This window comes from Alosa alosa, chromosome 9 (genome assembly GCF_017589495.1).
Source record: "Alosa alosa isolate M-15738 ecotype Scorff River chromosome 9, AALO_Geno_1.1, whole genome shotgun sequence".
In the NCBI taxonomy this organism is placed as follows: Eukaryota; Metazoa; Chordata; class Actinopteri; order Clupeiformes; family Clupeidae; genus Alosa; species Alosa alosa.
In genome coordinates, this window is record NC_063197.1 from 17,319,436 (window position 1) to 17,346,983 (window position 27,548).

At 43.5% G+C, this 27,548-nt stretch overlaps 1 protein-coding gene across 2 annotated transcripts in view; it reads right to left on the reverse strand.

The window, feature by feature from the left end:
* LOC125300035 overlaps positions 1-27,548 on the reverse strand; it is a 97,384-nt gene that overhangs the window by 1,074 nt on the left and 68,762 nt on the right. For both annotated transcript variants that reach the window (XM_048251508.1, XM_048251509.1), the window contains exon 4: positions 12,516-12,721. In XM_048251508.1, coding sequence (XP_048107465.1) covers positions 12,516-12,721 — 206 coding nt within the window. The remainder of the gene's footprint in view (positions 1-12,515; positions 12,722-27,548) is intronic.

Below are 27,548 nucleotides of genomic sequence, written 5' to 3' on the forward strand. Positions count from 1 at the left end.
TAAGTGATATCTTTATTATACATAGATAAGTGCCTTGTGCCACAAAACTGTGAAACTAATCAGTTTATATTTAATCATTTTTATCACAGAGACTCCCCAGCCAATAAAGCTTTCATCTGAGATGTCAGCACCCCTTGCCGAGTAGAGCCAGAGTGAAGCAGTCATTTATGGTTTTGCAGCAGCAAATATATTTCCCAAACCAACGGCATGCATTGTTAAGCATGGTGTTTGCCTATTTTACCCTTTCAAGGGTTATTGGTTTGATTCTGGACTTTGGTGAAGTGTGTTACTTCAGTTTTTACTTACTTGGACTGAAGTGTGTTACATAAGTGCTTTTAATTATTGGAGTTTGACAGTTCAAAACGGCAAGCACATTTAATTGGTTGAGTATTAACTGAGGCATGTAATGTATTTTCAGAAAGAATGTGTGGTTACAAAAAGGTGACAGCCCAGAGTAATCTAATCAGATGAAACCACCTTTGGAATGAAACATGAATCATTTTCCCAATGCCTTCATTTATGAAGTGTGATTAAACTTGTCAAGAGGAGAGAACTTATAAATTCTCACTAAAGCTCTACATAAGACATTCTCTTCTTAAACTAAGTCAAACTGCATTAAAAACAAAGGCAGAATACCTCACAAAAATAGCGACTTGAGTTGAAAGGTGTGAATATTCTTCTTCCTCTCCTTGTTTTTGAATCTACCATTATGACATTTGGGTAGAATTGATGCCCACAAAGGAACATTCCTCAAAGTTACCAATCTATTTGATTAATTGCAAAGATAAGAAACAAGAAACTGCTCAAAAAGCAGAGAGCATGAGAAGAAAAAAAAATATTTTGGCTGACTGCTTTTGTGATTTGCCTGCCTTCATGTAAATGCCTTTGTGCAAATTCGCTTTGTTAACTGATTTACTCTACTCTCAAAATGCTAGACCAATTTCTCAAATGGCCATGTCATCAAATCTCGTGACTCCGTTCACCTGGGCAAGGACACTCGGCTCCCACTTGGTTGCCGTGGCGGCATGCACAGTGCTCTCCAGGGCTCATTTCATAACAGTCAACCGCCGCACAATCAAGAGCCACTTGATTATGAAGAGTCGGGTCACTCCAGGTTGCCCGGCAACCTCACTGAAGTAGTGGAGATGACAAGATGGAGGACTGTTGTTTCGAGGCTGTAAGCCCTCAGGTAACAGTGGCATTTCAGCATCGCTTGAATAACTTGTTTACCTCCATCGCAGCACAAATGATGTACAGCAAATTGACTTCAATGACTTTGGGAAACTTACATAATATAACTTTTGTGTGACAGCGCATGTGTGTGTGTGTGTGTGTGTGTGTGTGTGTGTTTTGTGTGTGTGTGAGTGAATATACTGTATACATAACCTATTGGCCTTTCTCAAGTTCAAGAAGAATATGTGTCCTCCCTCTTCATAAGCATTTACCTCAGTGAATGACTGCATTCTGATTGTAGAAAGCAATGAACTACACAGGGATTAAAAGCCCTATTTTCATCACTCTATCGCTAACAGTATAGTAGAAATGTCAATGTATCTATAGACCTTCATATAAAAAACTGATCTATAGACATCAATAACTTTGATAAATAAAGCAAACTAAGCTTTCTTGATATCAAACCCTGTTTTGTACGTTTTTCAAGGCTGTTTCGAGGTATCCAAGAACTCCCTGGATGGCAGTGCCTTGGTGGCCAAGTTGAACCAATCATCGAGAAACAGATAAAAGATAAAACCCAGAGAGAGGAACTCTGGGTGGACAGGGGACAAAACAGTCTGGAAACTTTTTCAGACAAATAATCACTGGCGAGGAGCAAATCAGGCATAGCTCTCAAGTCATTTCAGGGCCCAGTTATTTGCACTTATCACAGGACGATCGGCCAGCTCCTTAATGCAGGTCTGCGAAGGACAAAGAAAGCTCCGTTCTCAGTGAATTGAAAAACACATTTCTTGTCCTTCACGGTAACTAAGCTGTCAACAGATAAGGGAAGCTCACAGGATCACCTCGGTGGTAATCCATCTTGAGATCGCTCCCATGTTTTTTTGCCCTCTTTTTTCTTTTTAAACAGCTTGGAAATATGGTTTGAGGCCTTCGTCCAAATGTCACTCCAAATGTTTCCTCCAAATGCTCACACAATGAAAGATTTAAAGTTGCAAAAGAGGAACTAGAGCACAATCTGGCCTAGTTGTCTGTGCTTTATGTATCAGTTCTATGTGTCAATACATGTGCAACAGAGAGTCAAGGTCATTAAATATGGAAACGGATACACTTGAACAATGCATAAACGTCCCCTAGTCACTGTAGAGTAAATCACAGGTATGATCCTTGAAAAGAGCCACAAACCAATACTGTGTCTTAATTATTTAATATCCCCAGAATTACGATTTAATTGAAAAGCCTTGGTCCAAGTGTTAAATGCATTATTGGATTGTCTGCCTGCTGATGAGATTTCTGACTGTATGTCCCCAGCAGCAGGCCGCTGTGGAGACCATGATCTGGTGAGCCAGCACCGGACCAGGGCCAGATCTGTTCCTGGACCCTCAGCTGCCCTTCGGCTACAGAGGTATTGATTAATGTATTTATGTATTATTAATACATTAGTGCTGAGGAGAGAGGATAGGAAGAGAAGACAATGTCTGTCACGTATTGCATGGTTTGTACTGTATGAGCATGTTTTAGTGCTTGGGCTTTTCTGGTTGGCACACTCCGAAGTGCCTCATCACCATTCAAAATCCTCTTAAGACATTTCGGCACAATCCTGACACCTCTCACCAGATCCCCCCCCCCCCCCCCATGCTTCTCTGCTTCATACCCTCCCCCCATCCCCACCCTTCATGCTGCCTTATCTGTCAATGCTGCTTAAATAATGTAATTAATGACTTAATTAACAATTCCTTAATCTATTTTAATAAATCTCATGCAGCATAATGAGTCTTGGAGCTCCAGGCGACGACGGGCGTACGAGAGCACACAACGCCGAGCTACGACCGGGGCAGACAGAGTCTTTGGATCCTCCTCCCTCAACCTGATGGCAGATGAGGGGTCGGAGAGGGAGGGGAGGGAGGAGGAAAGGGGATGACACTATGTGACACTAAGGGGCTTTTTGTGGATGTGAAGGTGGCATAGCACCGACAAATGTCATGTGACTTACAGTCAGGTCAGCGAGACGAAAACGACCTGTGGCAGCAGTCTGCTGCTACTCCACTCGGTTTGGCGCCAGACTTGACAGACTTTTTGGGCATCCAGTTGCCATCGACAACTGCCAAGCAGGCCGAACCGCACACATTTGTCTTAATGTTGTTTTGCGTCCTGTAATCTTGCTGCCACCATTATGAAACGCTGAGTGCATGCAGAACTGAGTGAGCCATGAATGCAGTCGAAGGGTCTCTGCAGTCAACAGCAATCTGCTGCAACAACACAATGAATATGGAATGACTTCACTTTGTCAAAAGTGCTTTGTGCACAGAAAGTGATGTCAAATCCAATTCAGCTCAGCCTTATTTGTGAGAATATGTTTTGAACAGTGGTATTTTGTTTGTTCCTTTTAATTCTGCAGACAACAAAAAAAAAACGAAAAACAAAATAATGACTGTAATTTTCTGAATTAAATACAAAATATAGTATTCATATATTTTTCTTTTTTGTGAAACACATCCATATTTTGTCCAATACATTCCTTTTTTTCCCATTTAACAAACACATTGTATAAATAAAACATGGCCTCCACCAAAGTGACGCCCCACATCAGAGGAGCTCAGGCAGATAATCAACACTTGTGTCCTGTGGTGCCTACCACTTAAGAGGTGATTTGCATTCTGATAAGAGATCACACACTCTTTACCTGTATCACACCTGAGGCTAATGCAAATTGGGCCTGGGCCACCCGTTTTATTGCAAACCAGCCGTTTGCCCTGCAGTCATAACATCTCTGGCTTGCGCAGTGCACAAAAGCAAATCAGCTTGCTTTACAGTCAGATTCGTTCCTCTGAAAAATCCCTAAATCAGACATCAAAGCCTGGCGTTCTCTCCGATCACAGTGCTGTCAAAGAGCGACGTGTGCTGCGGACGGAGAGCAGACGCGCCGGGGCTCAGGCCTCCCTTGACAGAAACGAGGACAGTGCGTCGGCCCCGTGGCTGTCTGCTGTCACTGTGCCAGAAGGTGTGGTGCAGCAGGACTAAAGGCGGCAGGGATGAACTGGAACAACCCTGACACCCCCAATCCCTCGCTGACCCCGCACCCCAGGGCAGAGCAAACCAGGACCTTGGCCTGTGACAAAAGCTTCAAACAGTCCTGTTCAGCCATCATTCTCTGGTTGTTTGCCTTTACAGTGGAGATGATGCTGGGGCTAAAAACAATGGAAGAAAAGGGGTTTAAGGAGATAAGCCATCGTCTCTCAAAGATAGAGAGACGATGCAAATGAGGGTTATCAAAGGCTGAACTGTGCCTGGGAATTCTTGACATAATGAACCAGTCACTTGACCTGTCCGTGATGCTTAGGAAGATATAACCTGCTAAGACGGCTTGATTAAAAACACTTTATCTTCAAATCACTCTTAACATTGTGCTCAAGATGTATCAATTTTATCTGAAAGAAAACAAAGCTGTTTCAGCTTTCAGTGTCCTATACTGATTACATAGAATTCCTATAGTTCCATTACATAAGAGACCACTTTGCAGCGTAGGGCAGATGCCATTTATTTGACAGTGTTTGTTTTATGTTCCTGTTGCATTTATCTTAATCTCTTGGACCATATTATGCTATCGATGTACAATACACATTATACATACAGCAGTATGCTTTGGTTAAAATCTCTGACAGTAATGTAAACAAATAGTGTTTGACACTTGGTTTGATAGAAGTAGATTTCTTTATTTATTTTACATATCTCTTTTTCACTCTTTATCACTCTACAGGCCGGTCCCCACTCTCATGCCGAGAACGAACGGTATGAGGGTATAAAATCACAAGCTCTGTACCACACTAACCCCAATTAGTAGCACTTCCAAATAAATAAATGAATCCATTCTTCCTGTTTTCACTTTATTTATTTATTTGTCTCCCTGACGACAGAGCCGCCACAATAGCACCGGCAGCGAAAGGTCAGGTTGCGTGGGGCGTGTAGGGAGGCTGGTGGGCTTTTGTTTTTCTAAACGCTTGTCTCCGAGCATTTTTTTGCAAAAGGTTAGGATGTCAGGCAGGCCCAGAGACCACCCTTCTCCCACCAAGGGGCCTCCTCCCTGAGGGTCGGTGGCTGACTAAGACGCACCCTGACAGCGGGCAGCAGGAGGCTGGCACACCCCGGGCTGCACAGGGGCACCAGGGGGCAAATCCATTCCTGTGCTACCACAGGCACCACACAAACACACACACACACACACACACACACACTGAACTGAACGAAATGAGCTGGGGCAAGACCACAGACAAATTGCTTTGTGTGGAGGGGAAAACCCGACCTATCATTGTCAATGGAAACATTCAAGCGGACATCTCTATTAAATACCCAGCATGTTTGACAGGTGACAAAGGCATCACTTCACTGCCTGATTGGCCGCTGGAAGCCTGCGTGGTCAGTGTAATTGGACGGCCAAATCACCGGAGCGTCAGTAATGTAACCTGCTATTATCGCTGTCCTCCATTACAGCAATGTAGCCAAAAGAATATGATTAACTTCACACATTTTCAGCTCATCTGTTTGAGCAAAAATGCTGTGTGTGACTACCCAGCTCTCTCCAAAGAAGCTCTCCCAAGTGCCCTCTTTTTCCCTTGTGGAAAGCTAAGCTGGCTGCACTGATAGTTATCCACTGGGTGCTATGATGCGTTGAAGGTTAGGCCTCGTTTCCATTGAAATTCCCCGTGACCAGGAACAGGTGGAATGGATTGGGGAGTGGTGATGGGCTGGGGGATGTGTGTGGAGGGGACTCCCAGGCCTTAAAGCCAGCAGTGCTGAACCTCTGGAACAAACAGTCATATTTCACCAAGATAGAGGTAATAATATCTCATGCTCTCCGTATGATTCATGTGATTCGAGAGGTGCTTGAGAGAGAAAGAGATATCAGGGCTTTTTTGGGGGCTCCACTGGATAGATAACTCCCCTGCAATCAATAAGAGGAGGAATATGTTATGCAAACACGCTGCAATTGTCTGGGCCTGATTTGCATAGACTGTGCCTGGGGTGTAATGTATCAAACAGCACTCAGGCGGATGCACTCGGCTTAGGGCAGGCAGAGACACACACGCGCACACACACACACACACACACACACACACACACACACACACACACACACACACACACCCACACACACACACACACACACACACACACACAAATGACTGTCCATGTGTTTAACACATGGCAGCATGAATACATACATACATCCATATGTACGTAAATACATATATACATAGAGGCACACACTTGAATTTCCCCTGGGGATCAATAAAGTATCTATCTATCTATCTATCTATCTATCTATCTATCTACAAACGTATAGCCTACACACAGAATATGGACCTGAACATATGTTATACACAAATGAAAACAACATGAATACACAGATATGAACTAGAGAACAGGCTGTGGCTTATAATTTAACACATTTACAATAGCGGCACTGAACAACAATTAAGCCTTTTCGCAGACATCTGTTCTGAGATTTTTTGTCCTTCTTGCTGTCTATTTTTGTCACTCCTGCTATAAACACTGACTCATGTCTGAGATTTGCAGTGTATGGTTTTGTGAGGACTTTGCATTTAAAAAGGCCCACGTCTTATGTGAAGATGGAGGGTTGTGGGAAAGCCATTGAGTGGAAGAGTGCAGCCATTCTATTTCAGCTCCCCTCTTTCGCTCTCGGGCTTACACTCTCTGCTCTGTCCTGCGTCCATGCAGAGATGTCGCCAGCGTTGCCGTTTCTGCTGTCAATTAAGTTTGTGCCACAGACAATGAATAATCCAATGTCATCACACCCTTAGCCTCTTTCAGCTCTGCTGCCTGTGTTTGTAAGTAAGTGTGTACATGTGTGTGTGTGTGTGTGAGTGTGTGTGTGTGTGTGTGTGTGTGTGTGTGTGTGTGTGTGTGTGTGTGTGTGTGTGTGTGTGTGCATGTGTGTGTGTGTTTGTGTGTGTGTGTGTGTGTGTGTGTGTGTGTGTGTGTGTGTGTGTGTGTGTGTGTAAAGCTGCTTTCAGCTGGATAATATCGTGGCCTCTGTAACAAGTGTGGTAATGATTACATGATAATAAGATCAACTGCTGCATCACAGCATAAGCCATCTCCCCCCTTTTTCCCTCTGCTCTCTCTCTCTTCCTCCCTCTAACTTTTATTTCTTACACTGTCTATTCGCTGTGAATCATCTACAATGAAGGGTCTGTTCATGTGGTGGGTGTAAACGATGAATCAGCACAGTCTGGTAATAACCTAACAGCTCTGCAGTCTGTCGCTGTCATGGAAAGGGACTTTTCAGGATGACTCTTCTTTAGCGAACATGGAGGTTGGGAATACTGGGAACGTCTCACAATTCTCACATCTTCTCACAATTCTCACGAAAATCGAAATCCCTTTTCCAATTCCAAATAACAGCCATTAGACATTTTGGAAGTGCATGTTGCCTAAGGAGTAAGTTACAGTGGATAAAAGGTCTTTAGAATGTATCGTTAATCAAATGGAAACTCAAGGAGCAATGGCACAACTACAATAGCTACCAACGCTAACTCTAGCACTTACCACCTGACTAGAACTGACACTTGACTCTATGGAATACTTATTGCTGCACTAAGTTGTCCTTGTCACACTGTAACTTGATTGTTTCCCTTTTTGTCGCTTTGGTTAAAAAGCATCAGCTAAATGTAATGTAGTGTAATGTAATGTAATGTAATGTAATGCAATGGAATGTAATGTAATGTAATGTAATGCAATGTAACACTACAGAGCACTCTTTACACTATTGGTGCGTTCAGTGTACACATCTTCAACACATTTCAGCAGCCATGGAGCCCGAATAAATCTTGTGTGTACCTCAAACACTCCAGTTGAGTGTGGCCATTCCACCAGCTGTGCCCATTCCCTTCAACCCTTCCTACTTCCCCTCAAGGTGCTTACATATTTTTATAGCACTTTTGTTTCCTGGTCAAAACCCCAAGTTGTGCACCCAGGGCCAAGCAGGGGAGAGGAGGGGGGCACAGATGACGGAGCTCCTCCAGCGCAATTTAACTTGTTGTTTAAACATAAACCAATTTCCTGCTGTAAAGTTACAGCTCATTGCTATCATGGATTAGGGCTGAAACAACAGCTTAATGGCACATTACGGGTGCAACCATATTATTAATTACCAATCTATGTGACACAATCCCTGTGAGAAGAGGGAAAGAATGAGAGCAAGAGGGAAAGAATGAGAGAGGGAGAGTGAAATAGATGGATTTAGAAGAAAGGCGGGAGGTAAGAAAAATGGACATTTAATGAGCATGGACTTTAATCAAAAACAGCCTGTTTTGATTGTTTTTTTTTTTTAACAAAGCAGAAAAATAAACAGAGTGGAAGAAGAAGAGACACGCTGAATTACAGTACATGTCGCCATTTTTAATTTCCCTTGTTAGCATGGAAAGAAGCCCCGGGTGAATATATATTTGTATCACCGCTTCCACAAATATCATCTTTCACATTGGATTTGTTAAAATGACTTCAGTGAGGGGAAATCAAGCAATACTTTTCTACCCCATAATGAATACAGCAGAGAGCTGATCATGTTTATGCCAAGAATTCAATACATTATTTACAAGTGGGCCACTAATAAAGGCAGGCTGTTCATTTACTAATGATTTAAAGTACCTCCGGCATTATTCCAATTAGTCATATTAAAAATGAAAATGACTCAAATAAAATCAAGTAGGAAGGACTGCAGAGAAAGGGAGAGGAAGTGGTGGAGTGTGTTTTATTTTGAGTCAGGCTGAAGTCATTAGCAGATTACTGCACTTTTAAAGCATGCACGCGCGCATACACACATGCACACACACACACACACACACACACACACACACACACACACACACACACACACACACACACACGGGTGCACACACACACACACAAACACACAAACACACACACACACACACACACACACACACACACACACACACACACACACACACACATTAGGTTTGAATGAGCAAATGAGGAAAACCATATTTTAATTTGGGAGTTGGTTAAGCACCCTACTTGTGCAGCCCTCGACAAGAGCAGAAAACAAACTTGGGATGGCATGCACCTTGTTTTGATTAATCTAAATCGTCCTTCTTGTGAGATGAGAAACTTTTTGGAAAGTGCACATAATTAAAAGAATTAAATAACTTCATTTTGCATATCAGTACAATGAATGAAGCTGATTTAATAGTGGTGACTAGGGTTGCAAAGGGGCAGAAAATTTCCGGTAAATTTCCGGAAACTTACTGGAAACTTTCCATGGGAAGTTAAGCTGGGGAATTTTGGGAATATTCCAAATTGGAAACTTTCATGAAATTAAAGGAAATTATGGGACTTTACGGGAATTAACTGGGAATTTTGATAATTCATACTGTTTCATATACAAACATTAACATTTTGTTTCGTAATAAGCAATATGATTTGTTTGTTCGTATTTTCACTTAGCTTAGCATACAAAGCTAGCTACCATGCTAGCGGAAATCCCATTCTCTACCTATGGTTTACTAGTGTGCTAAGATAGCAACACTGAAACCACTGAACTGCCCAAGATAAACCACGCCACTCAACAACAAAATCCGATTGGTTGGAACATTAACTGACTATCTGTTCAGTTAAAATCCCAGAAAATGGCAAAAAGTTGTCAAACTTAATCAGACAGATTAATCGTCCCATTACAGTTTATGCAAAATGACATACACCCATTTGAATGAGGACAAAAGTGACGACAAGCCAATAACTGGGCAACTCTGTTTGCAAACTTCCCCCAGTTTCAAGTTTCCAGTTTCCCCATGCACATGAACGCATCATAGGTGTCCTTTATGTCTAGTAGCCTATGCTGATTGCTGTGTGCATGGAAATGACGAATGTGCAGGGTAGAAATTTGACTGAAATTTCATTAAATCAGGTTGTTTTAACTAATATTATGCTGCAAGATGGGGTTTTGTCCACTACATTTAAGTTCCCTGTTATAGACTAACTTGCCATATTAAAAATTCCCAGTTTATTCCCATTATTTCCTGTTTATTCCCGTTAATTTCCATATATTCCCGTTAATTCCCATGGAAAGTTTCCAACTTTGAAAATTCACGGTATTTTGCAACCCTAGTGGTGACTCATACATTGTTGTGATACAGGTACCTAGACAGTCTGAACCCCCTGTCAAATAACTGTACCGGCACGGCCCCATCATTCAGTATCGTTGTATGATCAGAACCAGAGCACAGGAAGTCTGAGGAAGGGCCGTAAGGGCTTGAAACGTTACCAATAAAAAATACTTAAATGTGCGGATCTTCACTTTTTCTTTTCTTTTTCTCAGAACCAGAGCACAGTCAGACATCTAACACACACACACACATGTCCTCCAATGTGTGGGTGATCCTCAGGGCTGTTCACCAGGTTAGGAGAACACAGGACTGTTCTCCACTGGGACTCGCCACTACTGCCTATTCTATCGAATCTCAGCTCATAACCTTTGACCCTCAGGCTGACCCCTGTGGTCACTACACAGATTGTGCAATTTGGAGAAAAACAGGCATATGCGCAATATGACCAAAACAATTTCATTAATATGCTCTGTAATCTCCTCAAGCCAGCGTCTGTCATTAGATGAATGACAAGCCAAGCCGTGGAATACATCTACATAAACTTCTGTAGAATGCCATATGGAAGATGACTAGTGAGATATGACTATGGAGGGAGACAGCGAGAGAGAGAGAGAGAGAGAGAGAGAGAGAGAGAGAGAGAGAGAGAGAGAGAGAGAGAGAGAGAGAGAGAGAAAACTTGCATGGCAAACTTCCTGATGAATATTAACTCCAGGGACGCAGATTTAGCCAGATTCCACTAATTAGATCATTACAGGATGCTGGCAGGATATAGTGGAGATTTTGCCGAAAATAATCAAGACAAAAAAGCCCCTGAAAGACATAACAGGCATGGCATTACATAAAAGGGCTTATTTGAACACACTGGTTGTTTAATGGCAATGGTAAGGTGTTTCTCATTTCTTATTACTCCTCAGACCCGTCGGTGGGATTTCTCGCACAGATGACATCTCCATCTGCCAGCGAACATCCAATTAAATACACCAAATCATCAATTGGAAAATGTATTTAAATTTGTTAAGCTTGAAAATTGAATTGCGATACTTCACAGGGGCCAAAAGGGAGGGAAAATGAGAAAGGCAGAGATCAATACAGCTTTTAATTTTACCCCTGATTGGTTATGTCAATATTGCGCAAAAAAAAAACTCTCTCCCAGTCGTTTTATATTTCAGGGCCAAAACGAAACAATCTGAGAGATTACGACGCGCTGGCTCTGTGAGCTGGAAAGATTGTATTAAAGGGGGGAAAAAAGTCATTGCACATATCAGATTTCTGAAAAATTTCATCACGGTGTGATTTAAGAGAGGCGCATTGAACGCTTTTTGAAATCTGGGCAAAATAAATACCTGATTTCACAGATAAACATAAAGAGAAGCCATCACACTTGTGTGGTCTGAGTTGAAATGAGTTTTTTTTGGTTGCTTTACTTCTCCCAATGGGTACTGCCTTACACTAGTTCTTTTATTTCACTTTGGAAGAGTTAGAATAAGGACTACACTGAAAAATTAGGTGTGGAGAAAATAGGTGAGAATGGGACTGGAATTTAAATGTGTAGTCTATGAGCTTAATTCAACCTCAAGAGACAGACCAGGTAGTGAGTCATATTCTTTGCTTTGACACACTCACACACTCTCACACACACACACCATGGAATCCACACTTCCTATCCCTGATTCCGTTATCACAAGTGGCAGGTGTGTTTCTTCGCATTCTATTGTGCACCTTATGGCAAGTAGAAAAAAAAATCCTCATCTGCGTACGGCATATTGCCACAGGACAGTACCAAGCTGGAGGGGTTTGTGTGTGTGCATGCGTGTGGGTATGTGTGTGTGTGTGTGTGTGTGTGTGTGTGTGTGTGTGTGTGTGTGTGTGTCTGTGTGTGTGTGTGGAGGAGAGATTGTCATATGCTGTATTGTCATTGCTTGCAATTACAGTGCTGCAGATGTGCACACCTCTTGGTGACCTCTGAGTCAATTCCCAAATTAATTTTTGTGCCTCAGTCCTCTTTTCTATTTTTTTAAGCCATTCTCACCCTTTTGTTTCCCAACCCAACAGGCTGAATGGCAGAACTGGGCTGGGTGGAAACAGGGGATGATGGGGGACAATGTCTGAAGGCAGGGTGTACTAAATGTCAGGCATCTTATCAGAGGAGCCAAAATGGCCGACGCAGCGCCGGCAGCAGCAGCTGTGGCTACTCACTTGATCAGGAGGATGATGGAGAGCAAGCCGAAGCAGACGGATGCCACCCTGAAGACCGTGTGATGAGTGGTGTTCGGGAACGTGGTCAGCAGGCGGTAGACGAGGTAGGGCACCAGGACGAACAGCGCTGCGGCCGAGAGCAGGATGGGCCAGGTCTTCCACTGCAGCGCCACGGCTCTCCACACGGCCCGCCTCTGCAGCTGGTACTGCAAAAGAGAAAAGACACACACACAAGCCCTGGCTTAGAGATGGAGTCGAACAACATGAGGGCAGTGAGGTATGGTAACGGTAACGCGACCGCAACCGTCTTTTTTTCTGCAGCTCAGAAGTTGAGAAATATTCAACTTCTAGCGGAAAAACGCCATACATCATGCTGTCTTTTATACAGCTGACCAATAACAAGCGGATTACCAAGACCGGTGGTTTCACATGACAAGTAAAAAATGGAGGTGACAGAACACCGGTCGAGAGATTCGTTTTAGTGTCTGAGCATAGGGAATTGTTTGACATGACTTCACAACTTTACCATAACATACCAAAAGCAATAGCCAACTCCAATTTTTTCTTCCGCGATATTTTGTATCCACACGTAACGTCACTTTTCCTATCGCAAAAAAACGCTTCCGGCAGCTTTTTGGAACAAGAGCGCTGGCCGAATTTTTTCCAAACTGGAAAAGCGGTCTGCATAACTTATTTTATCAGAAAAAGACACTAAGTCTAAACGTACCCATAGGGAATTAAAACTTTTGCTGCCATTATACATAAGAAGCTAAATTTGGAAATTTTCATGATATGACAGTGAATGTGTGTGTTGATGGGGGGGGGCGGGGGGGGGGGTGTCATAGAGATACTGTATAGTGAATAACACGCCACTTTGGGTTTAACAATGATTGTTATCATCACAGCACAGGGCCCTGAGGGTCAGGCCAAGGGGCCAGAAGAAAATAAAAACAAACAAGGGCTCCCCCTTTTGTAAAAGTAAACAACAGTAACCAGCTCTTGTGACAGAGGCATGTGCTTTTGCACCTGTCATATCTCTGTCTCTCCCAGGCCTGCAGGCACAACCCTATACTCCATTACACACACATAGATACACACACACACACACACACACACACACACACACACACACACACGGACATACACACACACATACACACCACAGAGGCAGGTTAGTCACTTGGTGGCTCACTAGGTGAACCCTTAAGCAGTTATTAAGGTCTATTCTATGCCAAGCTAACAACACCAGCTGTAGTAGACATTCAACTATAACTTAGTTAAAACAATATCTGAGGACACTTTTGGGGCATATTGAATCCATTTAACAGAGTGGAACCAGTTAGTTTTACAAAATATTGCGCCATAGAAGAAAAAGACAACCTTCCCTGTGCCCTTTACCTCGCAAAACAGCGGACTAAATTACCTCAGTATATAATTTTGAAAAGGAGGCACATAGCCCAAGGCTTGGAACACACTACTATTCAAACATATTCCACAGATGGCCATGACATAAAGCAACTTGTCCCTGAGGGTATGTTACTGATGTACTGGATGAGTTATGGCTTGAGCTTTTCATACTTTCAGTGTCACTGAAAGCACATCTCAAAGTAAACATTCAGTATATTTGCTGTGTATGTAGAGGGATGGCTGTAGATGGGACTGCACACTAAGCTTTTCCGTAAACAGCCTAAGTTTAAACAAGCTCTCAATTCAGAGGATAAGAACTCACAGACAGTTGTTTCTCTAGAAATCCTCTCAAATGTCACTTTCTGCTGAGTGCAAGGACACCAGAGAGATCAGAGGGTTGAATCAGTTTTAAAATGAAAGCAGTAAGAGACCAAACTGACTTTACAAATCCTCATTTATTGGGCTTGCTAACTTTCAGTCTTTAAGAATGCCTTCTGAGAGGCTCTGAAGGCCTCTCCTTTTTGCTTTATATTGGCCTGTAAGTATAATGTTTGTTTGTTTGTGTGTGTGTGTGTGTGTGCACGTATGTGTGTGTGTGTGTGTGTGTGTGTGTGTGTGTGTCTTGCATGTGTGTGTGTGTGTGTGTGTGTGTGTGTCTGTGTGTGTTCTTGGCTAAATTAACTGAGACTAGGACAGGGAAACAACAAAGAAGAAAACGAAGTGAACACCACTCAGCGGACATCCGAACCATCCGAACTGCGTCTGATATTTGAACAGCGTTTAATTAGTGTCCGAAATTCATCTGCAAATGCGCGGGCGCCGCACTCCCTTCAGAGGTCCACTCCATCCATTAATTACACGCTCGACGGTGAGTGCCATTGAGCCATCCGCCATGTTTAAGGTTACATCAAGCCCCAGTAAGTGGCTGCCTGATAAGGAGATGCATCCATCTTCATTAGTCAACTGTTTCTGTCTGGGTTTGAGAGAGAGGGAGGAAGAGATGAGAATGGTGGTGTTAGGTTAGGGTTTAGGGGTATGTGTGTGTGTGTGTCTGTGTGTGTTTTGTGTGTGTGTGTGTGTGTGTGTGTGTGTGTGTGTGTGTGTGTGTGTGTGTGTGTGTGTGTGTGTGTGTGTGTGTGTGTGTGTGTGTGTGTGTGTGTGTGTGTGTGTGTGTGTGTGTGTGTGTGTGTGTGTGTAGTGGTCCTAGGGAGGAAGTGGAAAGGGAGCGAGCCCATGTCAGTGCGCTACCCCACAAGCTGATAGGACTCATCCTCGCGAGCAGAGCCCTTAACGGTCACCTCCTCCTTTCGCTCCAGACAGAGCCTAATTAATCCTACAGGAGGGGGTGGTGAGGAGAGAATACGAGTTGATGTCTCCTTACTGGGAGTTTCAAACTCCACAGGCCCCTGGACCTGATAATGGAGCCTTGGCAGAAGGACGAGAGCGTGAGGCTATCACTGTTGCAGTCATACATTAGACATGCCTTAGATGTGGTCCAGGGGAAAGTCCTTCAAGGAGAGGCACCACTGCACAGACCCAACACAGGCCCTTTAGAGAGTCCCCACAAGCACACATCAAAGCTCGCGAGCAAATGTAAATAGAGCCAAGTTCCTAAAGTGGATAGATAAGGGAAAGTGGCTGCGTTCTACCGTCTGGCCTGTCTGAGAAATAAACGGATATTTTCTGAATGGTCCCTTTCTCCTCTCGCTTCAGCCGTATCCATTTCCCTCTCAAGCTGAGACATCACTGTAGGTCACAACAGCCTTGTGCAAGCACTCAGTTTTTACCAACTACGAGACCTTCTTAGTGCCTTTCCCATTCAAATTTGAATCATTAAAGCATATAATCACTATCCATGCCACACGTCCAAATAAAATGATACTTCACGATGACAGTTGAGTTGATGTGTTGTGCTGTAGTTGAGAGTGAACTGGGGTTCAGGGGACAGATGCAGGTCCCTCTAGAACACTCCTTAGTCCTGGTTGGGGAGGCTGTTGCTCAAGGGCCAATGCAGATTATTTCTACTCCATTCTCTTCTTGAGTCTCTTGTTCAATATTTCTGTTAAATAATTTCTTAGTCTTTCCCTCTCCTGGCCCCCAGACGTTCTTCTGTTTTTCTATCACTCCTTTCTCTGTCTGCTCTTTTTTCATTATATCCTATTCTTTTATTTTCTCATTTCTTCCCTCCCTTTGTCTTTCTACCCTTGTTGAATCTCCATGCCTCTTCCCAGTATGCTGCCTCAGTACTCTTGAGTACTATTTTATTGTTGCAATGTCACAGCAGGCTACTCAAGATCAACACCGATGAGCTATTTGATTTATTCCACATCCAACCTTTCCAAATAATTTGCCAAAATGTCATAAGCCATAAGGCATATTTCTGGTCAATTACTCAAGGAAAACAGGACATTGATCCCAGTGTCTAGTCAAGCCAAAGTGCAGCGTACACACAGAGATGGAGTACGATGCTTATCACTGTGTAATGAGATACTCAGTGGTCACTCTTCAGAGAATTGAGGGTCAGAGTTCAATGGCTTCAACATCCTTAAAAGGGCCTAGTGATAGATAGAAACATTTGCTTTTGGTCATGACCACTGACCACCTCCATTTTGTTAGATGTGTTGTTAAGGTAGAGGTTATTCTGTGTTTTGGTTTATACACAGTAGGTATGTTGGCCCACTTCCTGTAATAAACGTACTGTTTATTGAATGTTGATAAAAAGGAAACTCTAAGTTGCTTTGGCTTGCAGGTTGAGTTATGGTTCTGCTTATGACTTATGAGTGGATTTGCTTTAGGTTCAGCTTACGGAGTGATCTTTGAGAACAATGGATCATATAAGCAGAAGGGGCCAAAATGATTGCTTTGTGACTGAGCATGTGCTTGTGTGAGTGTGAGTGTTGTGTGCAAATGTGAGCTTGTGTGTGTATCAGTGATGAGCAGGTTCATTTACAGGCGACCCAAACTCAACCGATCCTATATTTCAACCCGACCCGACTCTAACTGCGAATATTATTAAAGAGGAAATTATGCCTGACCCGTAATCTGATCCATTTTTTGCATAGTAATTTGTAGACTGCAGCTTATATATACATATATATATATATACTTGAATTTCCACTGGGGATCAATAAAGTATCTATCTATCTATCTATATTTAAAAGACAATAGAATTGCCCTTTCTGTCAGCTATGCCAATCTTAAGCATTCACAACATCCTTTAGTTAAACAAATGCAGCAAAAGTTCAAGATGGACAAAACATTACAAAGTGTATGATTCAATGCGAACAGTGGTGTATGATTCAATGCGAACAGAGTTGAAGAATCTGTTGTTCGCACAAATGCTCTGAAAAGGCCATTGTTTCCTTTCTTATTCCGAGCCTGATAAAGTCAATGTTAATTTCATTTTCTTTTCAACTTCTCATTCTTGTCTTTCATCTGTAAATTACTTTAGGTATGCTGTGCTCTGTCTTTTTAATACGGTGGGTTTTGTACACATGTCGATGCTGATAGGATAACACCACTGACACACACAGCAAACAAGATAAAACTATCTCAAAAGCCTGTTGCACATCGTTGCGCACTGCTGCGACCAAACATGTTGTTAAAACTGGAAATTGTAGCAAAACGGAGCAAAGCGTTTTGCTTTTGTACATGCCCCAGCTTTGGCTAGGAGCGCACGCAGCATCTTGTCACGTTTAGAAAGTAGCAAGGGCATATTACTTTAACAATATTGCCTTTAGGTGATATTTGACTAATATGTTTACATTTTATTTTTACGCCCGACGCCCACAAAAAATAAAATAAAATGTGTTTGACATATAACCGTGGGTGACCATGGGTCACCGCTAGCATCCGTTTATTTTGGATCCGCCCGTGCATCATTGGTTTGTACTGCACGCATGTGTACAAATGAACAGAACATTATATATGACCAGCATGATCCCCTGCCCATGTGTAGTGGTGGGAATCGGGCCAATTAGGTATGGGTTGGTGGTAACCTGACACCTGTTTTTCTCTTCACTTCCGACATGATAGAACAGCAGGCCTGATTGCCGTTGAGATTATAGCCGGCCTCGACTTTGCTTTTGTTGTCTCTGACGAGCTCTTTTCAAAGATTCTGTCATTTGATAAACCCATTAGTATGGTAGGGCAGCTTTTAATTTCAGGTCACAATGCCTCCTCCTCCTCCATGTGGAGAGCATACAATGGCTTTCTCTCCCTCCAGAGAGGTCTAATATGGAACAATTATAAATGGCTGGAGGTTAATGGCTGCGGGTTATTTGGACTGTTAGTTTTCTACCTGAAAAGTTACGAGGGAGGGGTGAAATTGTTTTGTTACAGAAACTTCCTCTGCCTGTCCTTTCTCTCTATTCTCCCTCAATCCTTCTAGATAATGGCCATAACTCCCAAGGTAAAAGCTTTTCAGCGAGCTAATGTGCTTTCGTACAATAGGGGCTCCAATTTTTTCATTACTTCTTTTTGATCAGCGGACAGGTGAGGAGGAAGCGAAATGCACATGTCAAGCTAAAGATACAAGGTGGAGAGCAGTGTGAGGTCTTAAATAATTGTACAACTGTCAGTACAACTCAAGATGAGGTGAAGGAGAGAGAACGTTTTTTTGTACAAAGTTGAAAAGGTACTTTTAGGTGAAGATATTAGCCTTGCATGTCCCTTCTTCTTCCCTCCCTCCTTCACTACCCATCTGTTAGTATGCCATAACCAGCAATCAAGGTTGTGTTTAAACCACGGCTTTATCGAGGGCCAAAGCAGCTCTGTGTAGGTTAAAAGCCCCTCAAAGGAGTGACCATGCACACCAGGAAACCTATCCAGCACAGGAAATCTGATTACCCTAAAAGACTCCAAAGACAGGGCACAGAGACAAAGAAAAGATACCTCTTATAGATTTTTCTGTCTTTTCTTTTCTCTCTCTCTCTCCCTCCCCTTCCTTGTCCCTCTCCGCTCCATCTCTCCTGCCCTCACTCTGAAAACAAAATGCTCACAGTCTGGTATGTACATCAGCCATATTGAAAAGGACTAAAGTGGTTTAATGGAGAGAATCACATAATGGCCTGTTTCATCAGCTGAGTCCAAAAGCATGGCAGCACGGAGAGCATAGAGTGGCCGTGCCCTAACTGGTTTAGGTAAGTGTAGTAAGAGGCTCCTTTCTCTGCGGGTCACCAGCTCATACCCCCCTCCCCAACACACACACACACACACACACACACACACCATCTCATAGTAGAATATTGAGTGCCTGAGGCAAATACACAAAAGGTACACCCATAAATGTATGCATTTGTGAGAGTATGTGAGAGTATGTCAGTGTGTGTGTGTGTAATCTAGGAGGGAATATTTGTGTGTGTGTGTGTGTGTATGTATGCAGTATGCGCTGTGTGTGTGTGCATGGGTGTGTGTGCTAGGAGGAATATTTGTGTGTGTGTGTGTAATCTAGGAGGAATATTTGTGTGTGTGTGTGTAATCTAGGAGGAATATTTGTGTGTGTGTGTGTAATCTAGGAGGAATATTTGTGTGTGTGTGTGTAATCTAGGAGGAATATTTGTGTGTGTGTGTGTAATCTAGGAGGAATATTTGTGTGTGTGTGTGTAATCTAGGAGGAATATTTGTGTGTGTGTGTGTAATCTAGGAGGAATATTTGTGTGTGTGTGTGTGTGTGTGTGTGTGTGTATCTAGGAGGAATATTTGTGTGTGTGTGTGTAATCTAGGAGGAATATTTGTGTGTGTGTGTGTATCTAGGAGGAATATTTGTGTGTGTGTGTGTGTGTGTGTGTAATCTAGGAGGAATATTTGTGTGTGTGTGTGTAATCTAGGAGGAATATTTGTGTGTGTGTGTGTAATCTAGGAGGAATATTTGTGTGTGTGTGTGTAATCTAGGAGGAATATTTGTGTGTGTGTGTGTGTGTGTAATCTAGGAGGAATATTTGTGTGTGTGTGTGTGTAATCTAGGAGGAATATTTGTGTGTGTGTGTGTGTGTAATCTAGGAGGAATATTTGTGTGTGTGTGTGTAATCTAGGAGGAATATTTGTGTGTGTGTGTGTGTAATCTAGGAGGAATATTTGTGTGTGTGTGTGTAATCTAGGAGGAATATTTGTGTGTGTGTGTGTGTGTGTAATCTAGGAGGAATATTTGTGTGTGTGTGTGTGTGTAATCTAGGAGGAATATTTGTGTGTGTGTGTGTAATCTAGGAGGAATATTTGTGTGTGTGTGTGTGTGTGTAATCTAGGAGGAATATTTGTGTGTGTGTGTGTAATCTAGGAGGAATATTTGTGTGTGTGTGTGTAATCTAGGAGGAATATTTGTGTGTGTGTGTGTAATCTAGGAGGAATATTTGTGTGTGTGTGTGTAATCTAGGAGGAATATTTGTGTGTGTGTGTGTAATCTAGGAGGAATATTTGTGGATTTGTTTTTGTTTGCTTTTCTTTATTGGAGAAACTGTGCGAATACAACTTTACGCATAGTGATAACTACAACTTAATCTTAAGACAGCAATGTGTTAATCAGATCCTAATGTTTTATGAACGTGACCTTTTGGGAGCCTATCCAATCGATCAATGAGAAGGCAAGTGGCCTATTGGGATTATTTAAAAATCCGAGATGCAGGAAGTAGGACACTATTTATCCTGCTCCAATCATTATTAATGAGCGCACAGTTAACCCAAATACAGTTTCTGCATCTGTTTGCTCTGCTTGAGCAGGAAATTATTTTGACTCTGCTTCCAAACTGGAAAAGAGGAGAGAGGACTTCAGACCATCTGGTTGCAGCTGTCTTTAAATGTGAGGTAATATTGATCGCAACGTAGATCAGATGTTATCATTTCAGTTAAGAAGAAATGCACACATTTACACAAATTCAGAGGTTGAGTGTGAAGGACAGTGACTGTAAGATTGTAACTTATTGGAGAAAAAATTTTCTTGTAAAAAAAAAAAGCAGCCTGCAGAAGTGTCAGACACACATTGTCACTCCAGGCATTCCTGGTTGTGAAATTTATGGAAACAACCATGAGAACTCCCCCCATAGGGCAAGCCCTTAATGACTGATCAAATCTACTAGAAGGTTCTGTCCCCTCACAAACTACAGCTGGAGAGAGAGACAGAGAAAAGGGCAGAGAGCTAGAGAGAGAGGGAGAGCGAGAGAGAGAGAGAGAGAGAGAGAGAGCGAGTGAGGCTGAAAGACACAAATGTCTTCAGTGCTGGAATGAAAGGAGATTATAAATGGCTTCAGAAAGAGGGGGGAAAAGGCCTAAGTAAAAACATGCATATTTGGAGTCTTCCTCCTGGCCCTTGTTTTGCATAAACGCTGCTGGAGCGGCGAGGCTGCCCAGAGAAAAGGCCATTTGCATAAGTTGATCAGAAGGCTGGCCCTCGCACTGACAGGCCTGCCCCAGCCTCCTGACCACCACAGGCAAGTCTGACCCAGTGGATCATGGGATAAGAGGAGACAGAGATGAGCTCACGAATGACAGCAACACTGTGCACAGATTCAGAGAATTGGAAGAAAAAGCAGTTCCCTTAAACATTATGGGTCCTTTCATGGTTGTTTCAACATAGTTAGTATCAACATAGCTACATTCCAAGATAGACTCTTGTGTGTTGTAAGTGACATCACATAATAACTATTAAAAAACGAGACATACAGAATGTCATACACTATACATTATCTTTTCATGTAAATGGATATTTGTGTGTTGCTTGATGACACAGATTAACATTAAGGACAATGTGAAAGGTGGTAGATCTATTGTTCAAATATTTGATGACTATTAGAAAAAATATATTGAGGTCGGGGAAGAAGAAAGGGGAGCAGTGTGTGCGTCTCTGCGTATGCGTGCGTGTGTGTGCGTGTGTGTGCGTGTGTGTGTGTGTGTGTGTGTATGTGTTTGTACGTTTGTGTGCCTGAGGTGCGGTCGGGTTGTGGATTGCTTTATTTCCCCTTCTCTTTTTAAAAAGGCACTGAAGTGTTTTTGCTTCCCATATTTGCCAAAAAGACACTTCTGAGCAATTGCATCTCATAATGAGCTATGGTTCGTTAACCAATTTAATTAATAGCTGAATCGGATGGATGTTGACTCTGTCAAACTGCTGATAATCAAAAGGAGGTGCTGCTTGCTTTTTCATTAACACTGCAGGACTACTGAACTTTCTCTCTCAAAACACACACACACACACACACACACACACACACACGAAGACAAACATTTGAGATCATGCATGCATAAAACAAACAATCAATCATGGACACTTCAACACACCCACATTTGACTATACTTCCAGACACACACACACACACACAGTTGTGCAGTCACACTTCTCCACACTAGCTGAAGACAACTAAGGACATCTGTTCAGAGTGGAAAAAAATCCCGTGCCAATGGAAGACTTTAGAGATGCTATCCAAGCTTACATGGCTAAAGTCAAAACACTGGCAGTCTTCTGGCCTTCACAACAAAGCTAATTGCCCCAAAATGAGGATGACACTCCTACATGAAGGAGCTGTTATGAGAGTCAACTGGAGCCATGTCGCCAGGGCACACACAAACACGAAAAAACACACAACTGCACGCACAGAAACACCCAAACACAAACACACAAAAACCCACAACTGCATGCACAGAAACACCCACCCACACACACAGACATACACACACACATGCACACACGCACGCACGCACACAGACACGCACGCACACACACACACAATCCAGCAACCACAGATACACGAAAACACTCCTTGGGAAATTAGCAAAAACACACCCAGGAGTGATCCCAAATGAAAGTGAACAAACAAGAACGCCTTCCAAGACACACAGCGGAATGTGTCGGCAGACAGAGCGGCCTTTGTGCTCACCGGTCTTGATTTTTTTTTTTTTTCGACGTGATGTTTTTATTTTGCCTGTCGCCGTGAGTGGCTGGTGAGAAACAGGCGGTGATGGCACTGACGCAAAAGCTTGAAACAGGCCTCTTTGTGTGCCCCTTGTGTCTGGCGTTGTTTTTTTTCTTCCTTGCTCTTCCTTGTCTCTTTGTGAGTGAGTCCTCGTCTTCTTGCTCTTCTCTGTTTATGTTTCCTCTTGTCTTATCCCCTCCTGTCTGTCAGGCCCTTTTGAATCACTCTGGTCTCTCTCACATTCTTTCTCTCTCTCTATCTACAGTATGCCTTGGTCTCCCCTCTCTTCCTCACACATCTTTGCTCTCTTTCAACCGTCCTTTCTTGCTCCCAACCTCACACACCCTTCAACCCCAGTCACTCTTTCTTTGTTCACTTTTTTCCACCTCTCTCTTTCTCTCCATCTCTCTCGCCCACTCATCCCCTTCTCAGTGTGACCTGTTTGTAGCCATGCCGGGGGTTGAGTTCCAGCCAGCGCACTGAGAGGTAGTGGAGGTGGAGGTGGTGGTGGAGGTGGGGGGGAGACCAGTGAGTCCATTAACTAATAGAGATTAAAAGGCTGATGCTGGAGAGCAGCGCTCAGATCCCGGCTCCGGCCTCCCTCAGATTACACTTCCAAAGCGCGCGGCTGATTGATGAGAGCCATCAGGCGCTCTTGGAGTCTCCTCTTTCATTAAGGTGTCCCACTCTCTCTTTCTCTCTCTCTCTCTCTGTCACTCTCTCTTTCTCTCTCTCTCTCACTGTCTGTCTGTCTCTGCATCCAAACACAATGTATGACATCACTGTCAGACAAATACCATTTGGGGTGAGATTTGACAGAAAAATGCATTTTGTTGGACTCCCATTTGTTTATTACTTCCCTCGAACACACACTCCCTCTGTCTCTAAAGCAACTAGTGGAGGATCAGTCACGGTAGTAGTATTAGTGGTAGATAAACACAGGTAGGATTCCTGATGGGGAGGCGATATGTGTGTGTGTGTGTGTGTGTGTGTGTGTGTACACATGTGTGTGGCTTATGTGGAGAGGGAGCTCAGAGAGGAAAGTCGTTTTGGCTCCGGCTCTCTCCGCCCGATGGCTCGTGAACCCAGGGAGAGAGAAGGAGGCCTTTGGCTGCGGACAGAGAGGCGTCTATCTACCCCCACGCTGGAGGACGAGCCCCCCCACCGGGTCCAGCGCAGCTCCGGCTGCGTCCACAGGAGCGCGGAGGCCGACCACAGAACACGGGGAGGGGGGCGCACACAGGGCTCTTCAGATACGGGTGGGAGGCACAAGAGGGGCATGGTGTAGTAGAACACACACACACACACACACACACACACACACACACACACACACACACACACACACACACACACACACAGACACATAAACAGACACGTACGGTGGGATGAAGGTTTTTGGGCTGGGTGCCAGTGGAACATGAAAGACAGAGGGACCAGAATAGCCATTTGATCACGGTTCTAAAAGTCCCCGCTATTGATTTTAGGGGGGTGTTTATACGTGTACCAGTATGTGTGTGTTTGCAGACGTGTGTATGTGTGTGTGTGTCTGTGTGTGTGTGTAAGTGCAGGGTGGGTTGGGGTCCTTTGCCTCGGGATAAGGCACTCTGACAAGGCAATCAGCGCGAAACAAATTCAGCAGCCGCGCGGCCTCAGCCCCCTCGTCGCTCAGCCTGATGAGCTTTTGAAAAATGGAGAGCGGCCGGAATTGGTTTTGTATGAGGGCCTTCAGATCTGTCTCTTATCAGGATTATTGCCACCTGTCTTCATCGGACGCCACAAGTCCGTTTATCCGTCTGCCTCGGCCCTCACTCTGTGAGGGGCTGGAGGCTGGCCGAGGACATGGCAGGCTCACATGCCCCCTTAGAGTCACAGTGACTCTCTACCCAGCTCCCTCTTTCTCTCTCTCTCTCTCTCTCTCTCTCTCTCTTTCTCTCTCTCTCTCTTTGAAGTCCCCCAGTCTTATCACTTTCTTTGTTTTTCGTGCCATTAATCATGATCCTTTTATTCATTGCGGTCTTTTCCTCTCTTTGTCCGTGCTATATAATCCGAGCTTTTGTTTCCTCATCTACTGCCCGTCTATCCCTCTTTATTTCTCTCTAGATTTTTCTCCTTTAACACATGTCTCTCTCGTTCTCTTCCTCCGTCGTCTCCTCCCTGTGTCTCTCTCATGCAGACCAGGCAGCAGGAGTCGGCTGAGTGACTTCCACCCCAATCTGCTCATCACATTCTACATGTTAAAAATTTCAGCACGAAAGCTTCATCAGTGTGCATGAATGTGTGTGTGTGTGTGTGTGTGCTGGGAGGGGTGCTGGGATGGCAGGTCTTATAAAGCCCTATTATAAAACCTCATCTGCTCCTGCCTTTTAAATTAATGACAGATAGTGCGCCGCAATCGAGTGAACCTCCATAATCGGATAAGTTACTCAATTCAGATAATGAAAGCTCCGGGAACCTTTGTCTTGGGGACGGTGATATCTCTTGTGATCAATCAAGGAGAAGCCGGAGCACTTTAGATATTCTCTCCCCTCTGATCATTAATATAGCAATAAGAGAGAAACTGTTATTTTAAAGCCTCCACAAAAGGATCAATAGGAGTGATCGATAGTCATATTCTGTCTGACTGTGTCATGCTTCTCTCATGAAAAAAATGTATAACACTGTGTGTGTCTGTGTGTGTGTTTGTGTGTGTGTGTGTGTGTGTGTGTGTGTGTGTGTGTGTGTGTGTGTGAGTGAGTGTGAGAGAGAGAGAGAGAGAAAGAGAAAGGAAGAGAAGCTGGGACAGATTGAGAGAGAGAGTGAGATAGAGATAAATAGATAAATAGATAGATAGATATAGATAGATAGATAGATAGATAGATAGATGGATAGATAGATAGAGAGGGAGAGAGAGAGAGAGAGAGAGAGAGAATATTCAACATGGCTTCTACAATACACCCTTTGTTCACAGAGCCAGGCTTCAAATAGCCCATGTGAAGGTTGAACCAGAGGGGGTAGCACAGATGAAAGTAATTGGCAAAAGTGACTATCAAGTGGCTTCATGCATACACATCTTTGGCAACGAGGAGACCTGCTTTGCATTACATTCACATACACACAGGAAGAAACACATTCTCCTTCACACACACACACACACACACACACACACACACACACACTCTCTCACACACACACACACACACACACACACACACACACACACACACACACACACACACACACACACACACACACTGGAGATATATATGACAGCTTTAATTAAAAAAAGAGAGGTGCCCCCAGGACAAATGGCAGTGGATTGATTAATGAGAGATTATAAAAAGCATCAGAACCGTCAGTGAAGCACATTTGGCCAAAACCGAGGGCTTATTAGTGTTGTTACACAACCCTCAGCTGTGCTGGAACATCAGGGCTATCATTACCGAGAGAGAGAGGGGTAAAGGGAAGGCAAAAAGGGTCAATATATCAGCAGGCATCTCACACAAAAGCCCCTCTTTAAACTCTCTCCACCTCTCACAAGCTGCTCCGCAACTTTAAACAGCTCAAGGCATCTAGAGGGGGGAAAACCAATAAGATCCACCGTGTTTATTTAATTTTTTTTTACATTTCTTGCTTTTCACTTTCTTTGTTTTTCCTCTCTCTTTCAGACTCTCCTTTTTTTCTTCCTGTCCTCACACCACACCTGTGCTGAGGTCTGGAATAACCTGCTCGGCACACCTGTGAGATTCTGAGTAAACACTGCTAAGAGGTAGAGTGCCTTCGGAGAGACGGTCTGGACCTGATCCCATGTTTGCTTCAGAGGCACGTGGAGGTTTGCTTTGGAGCTCAGTACAGAATAAAAGGCCTGAAGGAAGTCATCTGTAGAGCTTTAGGCACCCCTCAGCGGTGTTATACTGGAATATGGAAAGGCTGTGGGGTGTTGAGCCTGCAAGAGCCATATTAGCCCGGTCTAAAATAGGAACGCACAGTTGCAGGTTGGGTAACAGGAAAATAGATGAAGTTGAAATTCAAGTGTTTTTTGTGAGCTTTGAAAAGAAAAATAAGTTAATGGGAACAGAGCAATCATCCAAATAATGTGAACTTTATCCCTCCAAAATATGTAATCCAAAATTGCGGCTTTATGCAAACATTTGCTGGAAGACAAACTAATTTTGAGGAGGGGGGGGGGGACCAAAACAAAACACAATCTTCCCTTGTGTGCGTCTTTGTTTGGCTGAGTGCATCAGACTACCTTATGGCAGTAATTTTGCAAATGATTGGGGCTGATAATTCACTGAGGGATGCAAATTGGAATGATTAACAAAAACACAAATGCATTGGACTGATGAGCGCCTCTCTCTAAATCCCCTCTCCCCGTGCGCTCTCCCTCTCCCTCTCACTGGAGCCCTGCTCCACTGAATAGGATACTAAGTGCAAAAGAACAGATGAGAGCGAACTCGATCAATTCTCTATAAATTTCCTTGCTGACTTATATGAGTGCATTTCGAGAGGCACTCTTTATATTACGAAAGCCTCACTCAGAGTTGCCCCTGTGTTTTTTTTTTTGTGTGCAAGATTCATTGACTGGTTGGTCTGCGTCTTGGCTGGCACCCTTTCTAATGACAAGTAAGACCATCTGCATCTGGAGAAAGCAGGTTGTGTTTTTGCAGTCTGGTAACATGCATCCTCAGGAGAAGAGTATTGACTGAGGTTAGAGGTGACTTGAGATCAAAAACCTATTAGACCC